This window comes from Platalea leucorodia, assembly GCF_965183815.1.
Source record: "Platalea leucorodia genome assembly, chromosome: 24".
In the NCBI taxonomy this organism is placed as follows: domain Eukaryota; kingdom Metazoa; phylum Chordata; class Aves; order Pelecaniformes; family Threskiornithidae; genus Platalea; species Platalea leucorodia.
This window is the reverse complement of record NC_138846.1, coordinates 2,865,431-2,880,335: the sequence shown is the minus strand read 5'-3', so window position 1 is coordinate 2,880,335 and position 14,905 is coordinate 2,865,431. Positions and strand designations below refer to the sequence as shown.

Below are 14,905 nucleotides of genomic sequence, written 5' to 3'. Positions count from 1 at the left end.
ACGTCGCTGGGGGGTCTGCAGCGGGGGACAATGTCCTCCGGCAGCAGAAAAACAAGGGCTCTTCAGCCAAAACGAGGTCCCAAACACTCGGGGTATTATCCCGCCCCGACGGCTGAGGACAGGCGCGGGACAGAGACCCGACTAAGCGGGGACAGTGCCGCCTTGTTCGGGATTTCTGGAGTGGGAGCGATGGGGATGGTTGGGATTTGGGGGCTGACGCGGGAAGGGACACTCTGGGGCTCACCCAGGGGTGTCCCCTGCGTGCATCCCTCCGGGCGGGTTGGGGTCGTGCAGGAGGGGACGCCCTGGAGGTCCCGGTCCAGCTTGGCCGGTGGCTGGAGCGGCGGGATTTCGCCGGTGGTGGTGGCAGGACCATGGCGGGTGGCGGCGGCGGGACCATGGCGGGCGGTGGCGGCGATGGCAGGACCATGGCGGGTGGCGGCGGCGGTGGAGGTGGTGGCAGGACCATGGCGGGTGGCGGCGGCGGTGGAGGTGGTGGCAGGACCATGGCGGGTGGCGGCAGTGGGACCACGGCGGGTGGCAGCACCAAGGCAGATGTTGTGCAAGCGGAAGGGCCCTGAACTGGAAGTGGTGCAACGCTGCTCGACGCCGGCTGCGGCATGGTCCGGGGATTTCCACCCTTTTGGCGCTTCGGTCCCCCGAGGGCTCTGGCACATCCATGGAAAAAGCGGGAATACGGCTCGGGAGCAAATGGGAGCATAACTGAGCCCTGGTGGGGACCCCCAGTCTTCCTGGGCACCCCCAGCCCTACCAGGACCCCTGGGGACCCCCCGGGGCTCCCAGAAACCCCAGCCATGCGGGGCCCCTGGACCCCCCAGCTGGGGACCCCCAGCCCCGCCAGAGACGCCTGCCAAGCCCCCAGGCATGGCTGAGTCCCTGGACCCCCAGCCCTGTTACCCCCAGCCCCATCAGGATCCCAGGCCCCGCGGGGACCCCCAAGCACTGCTTAGCCCCAGGCCCTCCTGGGACCCCCCCCAGCCTTACCAGGATCCCCAGGACCACCTACAGGTCCCCTACAGGGACCCCCCAACCCTGCCAGGACTCCCCCAACCCTGCCCAGACCCCCCAGCCCCACCAGGACCCCCAGCCCTACCGGCACCCCCCAGCCCTTCTGGGACCCCGGGGACCCCCCATTCCTACTGGGACCCCCCAGCCCCGCCGGGACCCCCAGGACCCTCAGCCCTACCGGGACCCCCCAGCCCTTCTGGAACCCTGGGGACCCCCCATTCCTACTGGGACCCCCCAGCCCTACCGGGACCCCCAGCACCCCCAGCCCTACCAGCACCCCCCCAGCCCTTCTGGGACCGTGGGGACCCCCATCCCTACCGGGACCCCAGGACCCCCCAGCCCTTCTGGGACCCCGGGGACCCCCCATTCCTACCGGGACCCCCCCCATTCCTACCGGGACCCCCCAGCCCCACCGGGACCCCAGGACCTCCCAGCCCTTCTGGGACCCCGGGGACCCCCCGGCCCCACCGGGACCCCAGCCCCCCCGGGCCCCCAGGGCCCCCCGCCCCGCCCGCTCCCCCCAGCCCGGCCCCCCGCCGGGCCGCGGCCCCTGCAATGCCGGCGGCGTCCAGGGTGGGAGCTGTGCTGCGGGCCGGGCCGGGCCGAGCCGAGCCGGGCGGCGGGGGAGCGCCGCGTCCCGCTCCCGCCGGGCCACGCCTGGCCGCTGCGCGCTGGGCACCGGCACCGGGACCGCAGCGGGACCCGCGCCCGGCGCCGGGGCAGGTAACGGGGCCGCCGCCGGGAGCGGGGCCGGGAGGGGAGCGCCGGGGGTGCGACCCCGCGGAGGGGCCCCCGGGAGCGCCCTGGGAAGGCGGGGAGGGCACCGGGGGCGGCCCCGGCCCCGGGAGCGGGGCGGCGGGAGCACCCCCCTTGCAGCCCCCTGGTCGGACCGGGGAGCCCTGCCGGGACCCCCAGCCCTGTCCGGACCCCCCAGCCCCACCGGGGCCCTCGGGACCCCCGGAGCAGCCGGGACCCCCAGCCCCGCCGGGACCCTCGGGACCCCCGGAGCAGCCGGGACCCCCAGGCCTGCCGGGACCCCCCAGCCCTACCGGGACCCCCCAGCCCTGCGAGGACCCCCGGGGCCGCCGGCCCTTCTGGGACCCCCAGCCCTGCCGAGCCCCACGGGACCCCCACCCTTGCTGGCACCCGGTGCGCCCGGGGTGGCAGCCGTCACCATCCCACACAAAGGGGGTTCTCCTCCCACTTTGCCGCCCCATCCCGGGGGTCCTGGGCCCGCAGCCGGGGGGGGTCCCAGGCTCTCACCCAGCACGGCCCGTCCCCCCACGCCACCCTCCCTTCTGAGCCTGGGGGGACCCCAGTGGGCACCCCTGGGGCGGGCGACCCCAGTTCTGGGCGGCCTGGAGCGGCCCCCCCAGACGCCCTCGCTCCTCTCCCCGGTTCTCCGCCGGTGACGCAGAGCTGCCGAGCGGTGGTTTCCCAACAGGGAAGTCATTTTGTGTGTGCCGGCGCGGGCCGGGCCGTAAGCCGCCCTCCCTGGGGCCACCGCGGGGCCGGGCCCCTCCACCCAGGTGGGCTGAGACCGGACACAACTCGTTGCAGGGGTGGGCAAGCGGTGAGGGGGGGCGTGTGAGACCCCCACGAGGGGCGGAACTGGGGCAGCTGCGGCCTGCGGGACCCGCCGCCGACAGCCGCCCGGAGCTGGGAGAGCGGCCGGATCCGGCCCCGGCCATCACCCTTCGCTGGGCACGAGGACGTGAGGCCCGGTGGGTGCCGGGGGGTGGTTTTGGGGGGAGGAAGGAGGGGTCCGAGCCAGGGGGTCGCGGTGGCTTGAACCCCTCTGGGCGGGGGGGGGGTGTCACACGGGGATTCGCTGGTGGCTCGTACGAGGCTGAGCCCACTCCTGGGGCTCCCCACGGAGCTCTTCCAGCGCCTCGGGGACCGGTTGTGATGCCGAATTTGGGGGGTCCCCCCCCCCAAGGCCTTTCCGCCGCACTGCCGGATCCGGCAGCAAGCCGGGGCGTTATGGCCGGGGCCGGCTCTGGCGGCCTCGCTTCCTAAGGAAATGGGGCTAGAAAGAAAAGGCAGCCCCCCCGCCCTGCTCCCTCCGTCCGTCCGTCCGTCTGTCCGCAGCCCGGGGGAGAGGCCGAGTTTGCCCGGGGGGGTGCTCGTGCGCGGGTCCGGCACGGGCACGGCCCCGGTTTACGCCACCCCGGACGTGTCACAACCTGCCCGTTCTCAGCAGCTGCGCTCACGGGGGGGCCAGGGCCCGGAGGCCAGGATGAGGGGCATGGGGGGCGCTGGGGGCCTCCCTCGGTCCCACCTCGTCTCCCTGCTGGCACCCAGGGCCAGGCTGGCGGCGGAGGGGAGCGGGCACGGCCGGGCACCCTGAGGCCAAGGGGATGGGCTGCGGGTGCTGCGCGGCCGCCGGGTCACCCTGGGGCCGCATCCTGCCCGCTGGCCCTGGCGAGGCTGCGAACGGGGCCAGCGCCGAGGCGATGCCATCCCGCGGGGTCGGAGCATCCCTGGGCGCCCAAGGCGGGGGGTTGGCACCCCGTTTTGGGGAGCAGCCGGCCGCGGCACCCAGCGGCCGCGGGCCCTGCTCCTCCCCGCCGCGGGCCGGAAGCGCCGGCCGGCTGCCGCGGACTTTGGACCCATCCGGCGTCGCCAGCGCGGGGGCAGAGGAAGGGACTTTTCCTGTTTGCCGGCGCAGTGGGGTCCGGCACCCATCTGCCGCCGCAGCCGAGCTCCGGCACAACTTGGCCTTGCCTTGGCGCAGCCGCTGGCTGCCCCCCACGCCGGCGTGGGGACTCTCCGGTGGCTGATACAGGGTTGTGCTCAGGCCGCGGCCCTTCGTGGGTGGGTGAGTTTTGTGCGCGCTGCCGGGTGCTTTTGCAGTGAATGTTGCCTTTCCTTGTGCCGGAGGGGGGACCACCCATTTTGGGGGTGAAGCCCCCTTTCCACACCCCCCTTGGCTGCCCCAGCTGGGGCCGGGGGGGTTTGGGGTAGAGCCCCGCCGGCCGGGCAGCCCCTGTTTATTTTTCCCTCGTCTGCTTTTCGAGCTGGAGCGGAAGAGCTCAACCTCCGGCCCCTTTTCGGAAAGGCCGGGATATTTATAGCCGCCTGGCTCAGGGAGTTGGGATTTGCCGTGGCCGCCTCCGTTCCCCCCCATCCTGCCGCAGCATCCCTCAGCTGCGTCCTGCACCGGGGGGGGCCGGGGCCGGATCCTGCCCTGGCCGTGGGGACAGCTCTTCTGGGTGGCTGTGCGATGCCCGGGGTCCCCTGGGGGTCTCTGTGCGATGCCCGGGGTCCCTCGGGGGTCTCTGTGCGATGCCCAGGGTCCCCTGGGGGGTCTCTGTGTGATGCCCGGGGTCCCCTGGGGATCTCTGTGCGATGCCCGGGGTCCCTCGGGGGTCTCTGTGCGATGCCCGGGGTCCCCTGGGGGGTCTCTGTGCGATGCCCGGGGTCCCTCGGGGGTCTCTGTGTGATGCCCGGGGTCCCTCGGGGGTCTCTGTGCGATGCCCGGGGTCCCTCGGGGGTCTCTGTGCGATGCCCGGGGTCCCCTGGGGATCTCTGTGCGATGCCCGGGGTCCCCTGGGGATCTCTGTGCGATGCCCGGGGTCCCTCGGGGGTCTCTGTGCGATGCCCGGGGTCCCTCGGGGGTCTCTGTGCGATGCCCGGGGTCCCCTGGGGGTCTCTGTGTGATGCCCGGGGTCCCTCGGGGGTCTCTGTGCGATGCCCGGGGTCCCCTGGGGATCTCTGTGCGATGCCCGGGGTCCCTCGGGGGTCTCTGTGCGATGCCCGGGGTCCCCTGGGGGTCTCAGGCTCTGTTTGGTGGATGGAAAGTGGCTTTAGGGTTGATTTGGGGAGTCAGGACTGCAGGCATCACCCCCCCCAGCCTTCAAACCCGCAGCCAGCTGCTCCTCTCCGTGCCGTGCCTCAGTTTCCCCAACCTGATGCATCACCTGGGGGGCAGCGGGGGGGCAGCCCCGGGATGGGACGTGGGGCTGACCCTGCACCCCAGCACCCCCAGTCCGTCTGTCCCCGTCCCCCCATCATCTGCTCTGTCCCTGCACCCGGGGACAAACCCTTCCCAGCTGTGACGCACCCCTTCCCCGCCTCTGCCTCCCCCCAGGCGCGTCCCCACCGGCTCGGCCCCCTCGACCACGTCCCCCTCCCCATCCCCATGGAGTGACCCCCCGCGGGGGTCTCGGCACCGGCGCGGCACCCCCAGCAGCCAGCCCGGCAGGGAGGGAAGCTGGACGCCACCGCGAATATGAGCGACTTCTGGCACAAGCTGGGCTGCTGCGTCGTAGAGAAGCCACAGCCCGTGAGTAGCTTCAGCCGGGCCGGTCTGGGGAGGGTCTGGGGTCCTGGAGCCGCGGGCTCGGCGGGGGCTGACGGCCTTCGTCCGCTTGCAGAAGAAGAGGAGGAGACGGATCGACCGCTCCATGATCGGGGAGCCCATGAACTTCGTCCACCTGACGCACATCGGCTCTGGCGACATGGCCGCGGGCGAAGGCCTGCCCATGGTACCCTACCCACGCACGCGGTTGGGGTGGTGGGTCTCAGGTTGGGTGGTGGGTGTCATGGTTGGGTGGTGGGTGTCGCTTTTGGGGTGGTGGGTCTCACGGTTGGGTGGTGGGTGTCATGGTTGGGTGGTGGGTGTCGCTTTTGGGGTGGTGGGTCTCACAGTTGGGTGGTGGGTGTCATGGTTGGGTGGTGGGTGTCGCTTTTGGGGTGGTGGGTCTCACAGTTGGGTGGTGGGTGTCATGGTTGGGTGGTGGGTGTCACTTTTGGGGTGGTGGGTCTCACGGTTGGGTGGTGGGTGTCATGGTTGGGTGGTGGGTGTCACTTTTGGGGTGGTGGGTCTCAGGTTGGGTGGTGGGTGTCATGGTTGGGTGGTGGGTATCAATGTTGGGGTCATGAGTCTCATGGCTGGGTGGTGGGTGTCACGGTTGGGGTGGTGGGTCTCAGGTTGGGTGGTGGGTCTCAGGTTGGGTGGTGGGTCTCATGGTTGGGTGGTGGGTGTCAATGTGGGGGTGGTGGAGTCTCGTGGTTGGGTGACAGGCCTCAGGGCGGGGTGAAGCGGCCTTATGTTTGGGTGACAGGTCTTACGCTTGGGTGACGGGATGGCACGGTTGGGTGACGGGTCTCACGGTGGTGGTGACACATCTCCGCACCCTCCCCGCAGACCGGCGCTGTCCAGGAGATGAGGTCCAAGGGCAGTCGGGAGCGACAGTGGAGCAGCTCCCGGGTCTTGTAGCGTGTGAGTACGCGGCCGTGCGGGCGGCTGCGGCAGCGCCGAGCACCCGCTGTCCCCCTCGAGGCACCGCCGCTAATTAACATGCCCCGACGAGCTACCGCTTGCGCGGTTCCATAACCCGGCCTCTCTTGGACTTTGCAGATTCCTGGCTTTTTCAGCCCAAACTTGAATTGCCCGATCCCCCGACTGGAGGAGAAGCCGACCTCGAGTGCTTTAACCCCGCGGTAATTTATGCAGAGCGATCCTCGCCCGGCTCCTGGTGGCTTTTGGTCATCCCCCCCCCGGCAAATCCCTCCTTCCAGGAGGCGTCGGTTCGGTGACACCAGGAGGGAGCGGAGACGGCAGCCCCCACCTCGTGCTGGACTGGGATTTCAGCCGAAAGGACGCAGCCACCCTCCCAAAGCGCACCAGGAGCTGCTGGGCGCAGCCACGATGTGCCAAATCCTCCCCGTTTTCCCTTTTTCCACGCTGGCGTCTCCCATGGGCCCCTCTCGGCACCGGGCCGCGGTGCCACGGTTTCCCCAGGGAATCGCGGCAAGGCCGGTCCTGATGCCGAGGCCGATTTGGTGCCCTCCCGGAAAGGCGTAGAAGAGCAAAACCAGGATTAAACCCTGACGCTTCGGTGCAAAACCGGGATTAAACCCCAAGGCTTCGGTGTCTGGCCGGCAGCGGCTCAGCGCCGACACCATCAACAAGCCCACGGTGCCTCCAGCCAGCATTTCCACCGCCAGCAAACCGCCACCTTCCTTCCTTTTTTAGGATCTATTTTTTTTAAAGCTCACAAAAACCAACTAGGCAGCCTCCGCCGCTTCGGAGGCAGGACCGTGGTGGGGTCGCCTCTGCCCGGGATCGCCACCGGGGTTTCACCGGCACCGGCCAAGGCAGGACGGGGCCCGACCCGAGGAGGGACTCGGGCTCCCGAATTCAGGCGCGGGTGTATATAGTTTAAATAGCGCCGGGATTAAATATTAAACAGCACGTGCCGGGCATCACGGCCGGGCAGCAGAGGCTTTGCCCTTTGCCATTCTCCATGCCGCGCCGGGATGCTCCTGTGCGGAGCTGGGCTTTTCCAGCCCTGCGGCACGCTCGGTGTTGGTAACCAAGCGCCAACGCTTGATTTTTTTCCCTCCCCTGGGAAAAACAACGCACCCTTGAAATAAAACCCTTGTGCTGGCCCGAGGAGCGCGTCTGCGAGCTGCCCGGGGCTCCTCGCCTCCCTCCTCTGCTACCGGGGCTGCCAAATTTGCCAGGAAAAGCCGAGGCCCCCCACACACGCTGGGCACCATGCTCCCATCCGCGTCCTTTATTCACCCGTGGGTGCTCGGGCACCGCTTTGGGCCCGCCGAGAGCCCCTGACGCCACCGCTCGTCCTTGTGTGTCCCAGTCACCGCGTCACGTCCCGGCTGCCGTCCCAGCTGGGCTCCAGCCTGTGGGGAGAGAAAAGCATCCGTGGCCGGCACCCCACGAGCTCCCCCCGCCCTCGGCCCCGCGTTGGGGACTCACCGCCGGACGGGCTCGGGGACGCGCGCCGGCTCCACGGGGACGAGCCGGGAGAGCTCCCGCAGGCTGGCGGCGAACCGGACCTTGCCGCTGAAGGTGGGGCTGCGGGAGATGGCGGGGGGACCCGAGCCCCCCGGCTCGTTACGCCCTTGTGCGAGGGGGCTGCTTCACCAGGCGTCGGCACGGGAAGCCCTGGGGAGGAGGCGAACGTCCCCGTGCGAGGCCTCGCACGCGCGGGTGCGAGCAGCCCTACCTGAGAAAGGGCCGGGAGAGCGTCACGAGTGCCTTGATGTACCAGGTGGGGTGGACGATGATCACAGCCTGGAGGCTCTTCCGGAGCCTGGGAAGGACCGGGATGCTCCAGGGCTCAGCGCCAGCCCGGCACGCTCGCTGCCACCCCCCGGCACGCTCACCGGCAGCCCTCGCCCGCTCACCGCCGATCCATAGCCCGGTAGCACCGTTTCATCCAGCCGAAGGAGGGGATCTGCCCCCGCGCCGCCGCCCCGCTCAGGCACACCAGGACGTAGCGGTCGGCCACCGTCCTCTCCAGGGTGCCCACGATGTACCTGGAGGGGCGGCACGGCCCGTCAGCTTGGGGAAACTGAGGCACGGGGTGCCCGCCCCGCGGTCCCCACCTGAGCAGGTTCTCCATCACGTAGCCGTAGCGGGGGATGCTGCTGTCCGGGAGGTGGCAGGCAGCGAAGAGCAGGATGGCGCCGAAGCCCTCGCCGTGGTACCCTGGAGCGGAGGGTGGCACAGCCAGCGCCCATCGCCCCCCCCGACCCAGCGGGCTCAGGGAGGGGACCCAGGAGTCCCACCCCGGGCGCCCGTCCCCGCGTTACCCCCGTGGGAGAGGACCCGGCTGTAGGGCTGCACCGCGCTCAGATCCACGCTCTCCTCCGGCCGCTCGTCCTCGGCGTCAGGCGCCCGCCGGCTGCCGGCCCCCTCGGCGAAGCCCCAGGCGTGGGGCAGCTCCTCTGCGGGCAGCCGGTTAGCGCGGCACCGGGGGGGGACACCCGGGGGTCCCCCGCGCCCCCACCCCGGCCGGGTCTCACCCTCCCACTCGAAGCCGTCGCTGCCCGAGGGCGTCTCCAGCGCGTCCAGGTCGAGGTCGATGCTGGCGTCGGGCGAGCGCTCGGCGCTCTCGGTCCGCTCCAGCGCCGGCAGCCGCCTCCGCATGCGCCGTGGGGCGCCCCCGGCCCCCGGCCCCCCCTCCGGCAGGGGCCTGGCGGGGACAGGGCCGGGGGTCAGCGGGACTCCAGGGGCTGGGTTTGGGGGTACCGCTCCCGTCGCCCCCCTACCCGGGGAAGTCCTCGTCCTGCCACTCCTCGCACAGGTCCAGGCCGTCGCCGGTGGCCGTCCCCGCGGCCATCCTTGTCACCTGCAGAGAGAGGCGCCAGCCGCAGCTCGGGGACCAGCCCCCCCGGGGCTCTCGCGTCCCCCAGCAGCTCCGCACCAAACCGCCCCCGTTTCCCACCTTTCCCGCCCCAGTTCCAAACCGAAAGTGGGTGCAAACGGGAGCACCCGGCTGCAGGGAGACGGCTCGGGTGCTCCCCGGGGACCCCCATCGCAGCCCCGCTCAACCCTCTACGAGGCCTCAGAGCCTCCCGGGGCCGGGGCCGCTCACCTCTCCGGGGAGCCTCTCGCGCCCTGTGGCTCCCCACTGGTGAAGGGCTCCGGTGGTGGCACTGGTGGCTCATCCAAACTGGTTTGGCCGCATTCGCAGCCGGCAGAGGCCACGGCTTGTCGCGGCACAACCGGTTTCCTCCCAGCTGGGCCGGATTTGGGGGTTTGGCCGCACCGAGCCCCCCCCCACGCTACGGGCCCCCGAAACGCTCCTCTGAGCCGGGGGCATTGGCAGGGGGGCTGCACCCCAGGAAAAGAGGGGGTTCGCCCCCGGGGCACCCCCGGGGTGAGCAGGGCAGCACAGATCTGTCGCGGAAGAAAAGTCGAGAGCCAAAAGTGGAAGAAAAGGGAAATTTAATCCTCGGCATGCGGGGGTGACAGTCCCGGGCTGGCTGCGCGTCCGGCCCCCCGCGACCCCCCCGCAGGAGGGAGAGGGGCAAGAACGCATTAACCCCCCGCCAGTACCTTCATTAAGTGGGTGCGAGCGCTGCCCCAGCCCCGCTGCCCGCGGGGCCCCCCAAAACCCACCCTGGGGGGACCAAACCCCAGCAGCGCTGTTGGGGGGGTGGGAGCCTGTCGGGGGGCAAACTGCACCGAGGACCCATCACCGGCGGGGAGCCGAGCTCTGACGAAGGCAGCTGCAACCCCTCCGCGCCCGGGCACCCCCCTAGGACCTGTCCGGGGGGACCCCACCTCCTCGTACGGACCCCAAAAGCCGCCGGGCACCCGCTCTTATTTTGGGGAGCCAGGGGGCTGCCCGGCGGCGATGCGGCTGACCCGCTCCAGGACATCCTGGGGGCAGAGGGGGGGCACGGCCTGTGCCAGCGGGCATTCCTCCACCAGGCTGTTCATCGGGGTGGGCGGCGGGACCACCTCCTCCTCCGGCCCCCCGGCAGCGCCCGGCCCCCCCAGGGCTGCCCGCAGGATGGGCAGCACCTTCTTCCGCGATGCCAAAGCGTTGCCCTGGGCGTAGGCGCCCACGCAGGACCAGGGGCTTGGGAGGGACTGGAGGTGCAGGGACGGCGCCGTCGCCTCCTCCAGCGCCTGGCACACCTGCAAGGGCGGGAGCGCGGTGGCTGGCACCCCCCAGCACCCCCAAACTCAGGGGCTTTCGGGGCAAACCCGAGCGCCGCAGCCGAGAGCTGCCCCAGACCCACGTGCCAAGGGTTTGGGGTGCCCGGCCCCCCCACTCACCGCGCTCCGGAGCGTCTCGCGCCGGCTGTAGACCGCGAGCTGCCGGGAGGGCTCGTTGCGCTCGTTAAAAGAGATCATCATGGCCACCAGCCCTGTGTAGCCCCGAGCTTGGCAGAAAGCATCCAGGTCCTGCAGCAAGCCGGGCCGGCGCAGGAAGGTCTGAAGGGGAGGAGACGCCGGCGTCACCCCGCTGTCCCCATCGTGCCACCCCTGCCTCGGTTTCCCCGCCGCCCAGCCTCACCTCCAGGTCCACGTAGATGGCGCTGATGGCGAGGAGCAGCCCATCGCCGGAGAGGACTTTGAGGTCCTTCCGCAGCATCTGCTCCGTTGTCAGCCCTGGGAGACGAGAGGGGCCGAGCGTGAGCCCCGGGGACGCGTCCTCGTCCCCAAGGAGAGGGGTCTGTCCCGGGACCCGCTCCCAGCCAGACCCCGGACGCCACCGCCCCGGCACACGGACCTGAGACGTCAAACTTGGCCGCTTGCAGGGCTTCAAAGACGGCGTCGCGGGCCGGCAGCTCGGGGAACCTCGCCTCGAGCAGGGAGACGCACGCCACGTCCCTGGGCGTCACCTTGCCGGCCGCCGGGCTCAGGTTGACGCAGTCCAGGAGGATGGTGCCTGCGGGGGACAACCGGGGGCCATCGGTCGTCACCGTCCCCCTCGGGCGGGGCTCAGCGAGCGCCGCCATCCTCACCGTGCAGCAGCGCGGCCGTGGCTCTGTCCAGCACGCCCGGGGGACCCTGGGCGATCCGTTCCGTCACCAGCGTGGCGCAGGAGCCCACCGGCTCTGCTGTCACCTGGCAGCCGGGAGCTCGGTCCCGCTCCAACGGCCGGTGATCCAGGACCTCCACCACGGCCTCTTCCAGGGCTGCGTCGGCGCTGGTGGGTGAGACGGGGAGGGTGAGACCCCCGGCACGGCCCTGGGCGCAGCCGCCATGCGCCACCCCCAGCAGAGCCTGGAAACCCCCTTTGCTCCTCTCCTCCTACCCTAAAAACACCCCGGAAAGGGAAAGGGAAAGGTTTTACCCACCCCGGGCCAAAACCAAGCAAGGAAACAGCGAGGCTTCGGGTGGGTGGCCCCGGTTGTCCCCACGCCCCCGCTGCGGCTCACCCAGGCAGGACGTGGTGATCAACCAGCGTCAGGGAGAGCAGCCCGGCGCGGTGCAGCCCCCCCAGGTCGATCTCGTCCCGAAAGATGAGGGCGGCGGCGGGGATGCCCTGCTCCCGCAGCAGGAAGGTCGTCTCCGTCCGGAGGGCGAAGTCGGCACGAGGGATGTTCAGCACCGGGATGAAGGCGGCTCTGGGAGCCGGGGAGGTCTGCGGCGGGGGGGTGACAGCCGGTGAGGCGTCCCCCAAGCCCCCATTTGTCCCCGAGCCAGCGGGCAAGCCTCACCTTCGCCAGGAAATAAGCCAGGGCCAGGGCCGAGACGGTGGAGTCCAGGTCACAGGCCTCGTTGCCCATCACCACGTGGATCTCCTGGTGGTGCCGGACGTGCTCCTGCCGGGGCGGGAGGCGTCAGGCGCGGCAGCAACGCGTCCCCATCCTCCAAAGCCCCCCGGGCCGGTCCCTTCCCCTTCGTCACCCTCGAGGGGATGTGCCAGTGTCCCCAGAGCCACTCGTCGCGGGTGCCACCCACAGATGCCAGCGGCCGGCACCCATCTCCCAGCTGCCGCCAGCAGCGGACGGGCTCCTGGCGTCCCCGAAGCGCCGCCGGGCCCAGTGCCCTGGCCAGGATCCGCTTCTGGCACGGAAGCCTCACGTTTTTGGGGCACGTGCGCGGAAGCGGGCGCATCGGGGCCCTGGGAGAACGGGAGAACCCAGCTCGGCCGGCAGCGACCGCGGCAGCGGGGCCGGGGACCTTCCCGCCCCGGGGGACGCCGTCGCAGCCCTGGCAGCCTTCAGTATTTTAACCCCAGACCAAAGTGTTTTTTCCAGAGGCAGCGAGTTTGGGGCTGGCTGCCCCCCAAACGCGACCTTCACCCCTTTTATTCTCGCCTGCAGCAGCAAGAAAAATAAGTGTCGCCCACGTCACCCCGCCAATCCCCCGTCCCCGGCTGCTGGCGCCCGTCCTGCCACGCTCCAGGGAGCCGCCCTGTCTCCAGCCCTTTTTCGGTGACAATTATTTCATGCCGTAACCCAGATTCGCTCATTTATTCGGTATAAGCTGAGGAAGTAAACAGCCGGGAGCCGCCCGCCGCATCACCCCCGCAGCGGGCCGGGGACCCGCGCCCACGTGCGGCGAGACCAGGCGAGGCCGCGGGGTGGGGTGGGGGGTGCTGGGGAGCCCCCGGCCGCGGCACTGGCTCGGGGCGTCCCCGGTGCGGCTGTGCCACCCCAGCCCGGGCTGGCGCGGGGCAGCACGCGACCAGCCCCTCTCTCCTGGGGAGACGGGGGCACCCCGCTCCCCTGGGCACCCTGCACCCCATTTCCCCCTGCTCCCCTGGGCACCCAGTCCCCCTGCACCCCAGTCTCCCTGCACCCTGCTCCCCTGCGTCCCCAGCTCCCCCCTGCACCCTGCTTTCCTGGGCACCCCAAGTCCCCTGCACCCCAATTCCCTGGGCACCCAGTCCCCATGCACCCCAGACCCCCTGCACCCTCCTTTCCTGAGCACCCAGTCCCCATGGACCCCAGTCCCTGGGCACCCCATTTCCCCCAGGCACCCCATTTCCCCCTGCACCCTGCTCTCCTGGGCACCCAGTCCCCCTGCACCCCAAGCCCCCCATGCACCCCAAGCCCTGGGCACCCTGCTCCCCCCATGCACTCTGCTCCCCCCTGCACCCTTTTTTCCTGAGCACCCAGTCCCCCTGCACCCCAGTAACCCATGCACCCTGCTCCCCCCTGCACCCCAGTCCCCGGGCACCCCATTTCCCCCAGGCACCCCATTTCCTCCTGCACCCAGCTCTCCTGAGCACCCAGTCCCCCTGCACCCCAAGCCCCCTGCACCCCAGTAACCCATGCACCCTGCTCCCCCCCGCACTCCAAGCCCCCTGCACCCCATTTCCCCCTGCACCCTGCTCCCAGGGGTGCCCAGCTCCCCCCTGCTTTCCTGGGCACCCCAAGCCCCTGAGCACCCAGTCCCCATGGACCCCAGTCCCAGGGCACCCCATTTCCCCCGGGCACCCCATTTTCCCCCGCACCCCAAGCCCCCCTGCACCCCCATTCCCTGGGCACCCAGTCCCCATGGACCCCAGACCCCCTGCACCCCCATTCCCTGGGCACCCAGTCCCCATGGACCCCAGACCCCCTGCACCCCCATTCCCTGGGCACCCAGTCCCCATGGACCCCAGACCCCCCGCACCCCCATTCCCTGGGCACCCAGTCCCCATGGACCCCAGACCCCCTGCACCCCCATTCCCTGGGCACCCAGTCCCCATGGACCCCAGACCCCCCGCACCCCCATTCCCTGGGCACCCAGTCCCCATGGACCCCAGACCCCCCGCACCCCCATTCCCTGGGCACCCAGTCCCCATGGACCCCAGACCCCCCGCACCCCCATTCCCTGGGCACCCAGTCCCCATGGACCCCAGACCCCCCGCACCCCCATTCCCTGGGCACCCAGTCCCCATGGACCCCAGACCCCCTGCACCCCCATTCCCTGGGCACCCAGTCCCCATGGACCCCAGACCCCCCGCACCCCCATTCCCTGGGCACCCAGTCCCCATGGACCCCAGACCCCCCGCACCCCCATTCCCTGGGCACCCAGTCCCCATGGACCCCAGACCCCCTGCACCCCCATTCCCTGGGCACCCAGTCCCCATGGACCCCAGACCCCCCTGCACCCCCATTCCCTGAGCACCCAGTCCCCATGGACCCCAGACCCCCCTGCACCCCCATTCCCTGAGCACCCAGTCCCCATGGACCCCAGACCCCCCGCGCCCCCATTCCCTGGGCACCCAGTCCCCATGGACCCCAGACCCCCCGCACCCCCATTCCCTGGGCACCCAGTCCCCATGGACCCCAGACCCCCCGCGCCCCCCCGCTACCTGCAGAACCGCCCGGTTCCCCTCCACGAACCGCTCCATAACGGCGGCGAGCCGCTCCCCAGCCCGCCCAGTACGGCCCAGTACGGCCCAGTACGGCCCAGTACGGCCCAGTACTCGCCGCCCCGCCCATCGGGGCGTGGTCTCCCGCGCGGGATGCCGGGAAGGGGGCGTGCCCCCCAGTCACCCCCAAACGGGCCGTGCCCCCCCCCCCCCCCGACGTCATGACACCCCGGGATGGCGTCACCCCATCCCACCGCTAACCAGCGACCGGTGACCGGTGACCGGTGACCGGTTACAGCCCGCACAGCTCGCGGGTGTCGCGCAAGCGGGGGGTGAAACTGGGGGGGCAC

General features: G+C 71.1%; 3 protein-coding genes across 5 annotated transcripts; 1 reads left to right on the top strand and 2 right to left on the bottom strand.

The window, feature by feature from the left end:
- The first annotated feature begins 1,624 nt into the window (after positions 1-1,624).
- On the top strand, positions 1,625-7,261 carry CDC42SE1 (CDC42 small effector 1). Of its 3 annotated transcripts, none has more exons than XR_014230438.1 (5): positions 1,625-1,752; positions 5,123-5,317; positions 5,409-5,519; positions 6,099-6,256; positions 6,395-7,261. XR_014230438.1 is itself a non-coding variant. In XM_082333075.1 (5 exons), exons 2-4 carry the CDS (start codon positions 5,264-5,266, stop codon positions 6,251-6,253), a joined length of 237 nt encoding a protein of 78 aa, XP_082189201.1. In that variant the 5' UTR covers positions 1,919-2,753; positions 5,123-5,263; the 3' UTR covers positions 6,254-6,256; positions 6,395-7,261. The 3 variants fall into 3 exon arrangements, 1 of the variants encoding a protein (XP_082189201.1); XR_014230439.1 differs by lacking the exon at positions 1,625-1,752 and adding an exon at positions 1,863-2,753; XM_082333075.1 differs by lacking the exon at positions 1,625-1,752 and adding an exon at positions 1,919-2,753 and having other exon boundaries at positions 6,182-6,256.
- Positions 7,262-7,409: 148 nt separating this feature from the next.
- Positions 7,410-9,827, bottom strand: BNIPL (BCL2 interacting protein like; the record flags this gene model as incomplete). Its single annotated transcript, XM_082333064.1, is given in 13 exon segments — positions 7,410-7,680; positions 7,757-7,855; positions 8,007-8,093; positions 8,188-8,319; positions 8,389-8,491; positions 8,596-8,730; positions 8,809-8,978; positions 9,055-9,134; positions 9,381-9,449; positions 9,453-9,568; positions 9,571-9,660; positions 9,663-9,722; positions 9,725-9,827. Coding segments are annotated over 13 exon segments (1,287 nt in total). The 3' UTR covers positions 7,410-7,637.
- On the bottom strand, positions 9,717-14,670 carry PRUNE1 (prune exopolyphosphatase 1). The gene is made up of 8 exons (XM_082333065.1): positions 14,556-14,670; positions 11,965-12,069; positions 11,683-11,888; positions 11,266-11,450; positions 11,031-11,189; positions 10,815-10,909; positions 10,574-10,732; positions 9,717-10,432 (listed from the first exon to the last, which is right to left on the bottom strand). Exons 1-8 carry the CDS (start codon positions 14,592-14,594, stop codon positions 10,112-10,114), a joined length of 1,269 nt encoding a protein of 422 aa, XP_082189191.1. The 5' UTR covers positions 14,595-14,670; the 3' UTR covers positions 9,717-10,111.
- Between the last annotated feature and the right edge of the window lie 235 nt (positions 14,671-14,905).

Coding starts and splice junctions, on each gene's coding strand:
- CDC42SE1 (XM_082333075.1), top strand. CDS start 5,264: ATGAGCGACTTCTGGCACAAGCTGGGCTGCTGCGTCGTAGAGAAGCCA. Junction 5,318..5,408: donor TCGTAGAGAAGCCACAGCCC/GTGAGTAGCTTC, acceptor GTCCGCTTGCAG/AAGAAGAGGAGGAGACGGAT. Junction 5,520..6,181: donor CGGGCGAAGGCCTGCCCATG/GTACCCTACCCA, acceptor CCCTCCCCGCAG/ACCGGCGCTGTCCAGGAGAT.
- PRUNE1 (XM_082333065.1), bottom strand. CDS start 14,594: ATGGAGCGGTTCGTGGAGGGGAACCGGGCGGTTCTGCAG. Junction 12,070..14,555: donor GGAACCGGGCGGTTCTGCAG/GTAGCGGGGGGG, acceptor CCGCCCCGGCAG/GAGCACGTCCGGCACCACCA. Junction 10,910..11,030: donor GGCCAAGTTTGACGTCTCAG/GTCCGTGTGCCG, acceptor CTCGTCTCCCAG/GGCTGACAACGGAGCAGATG.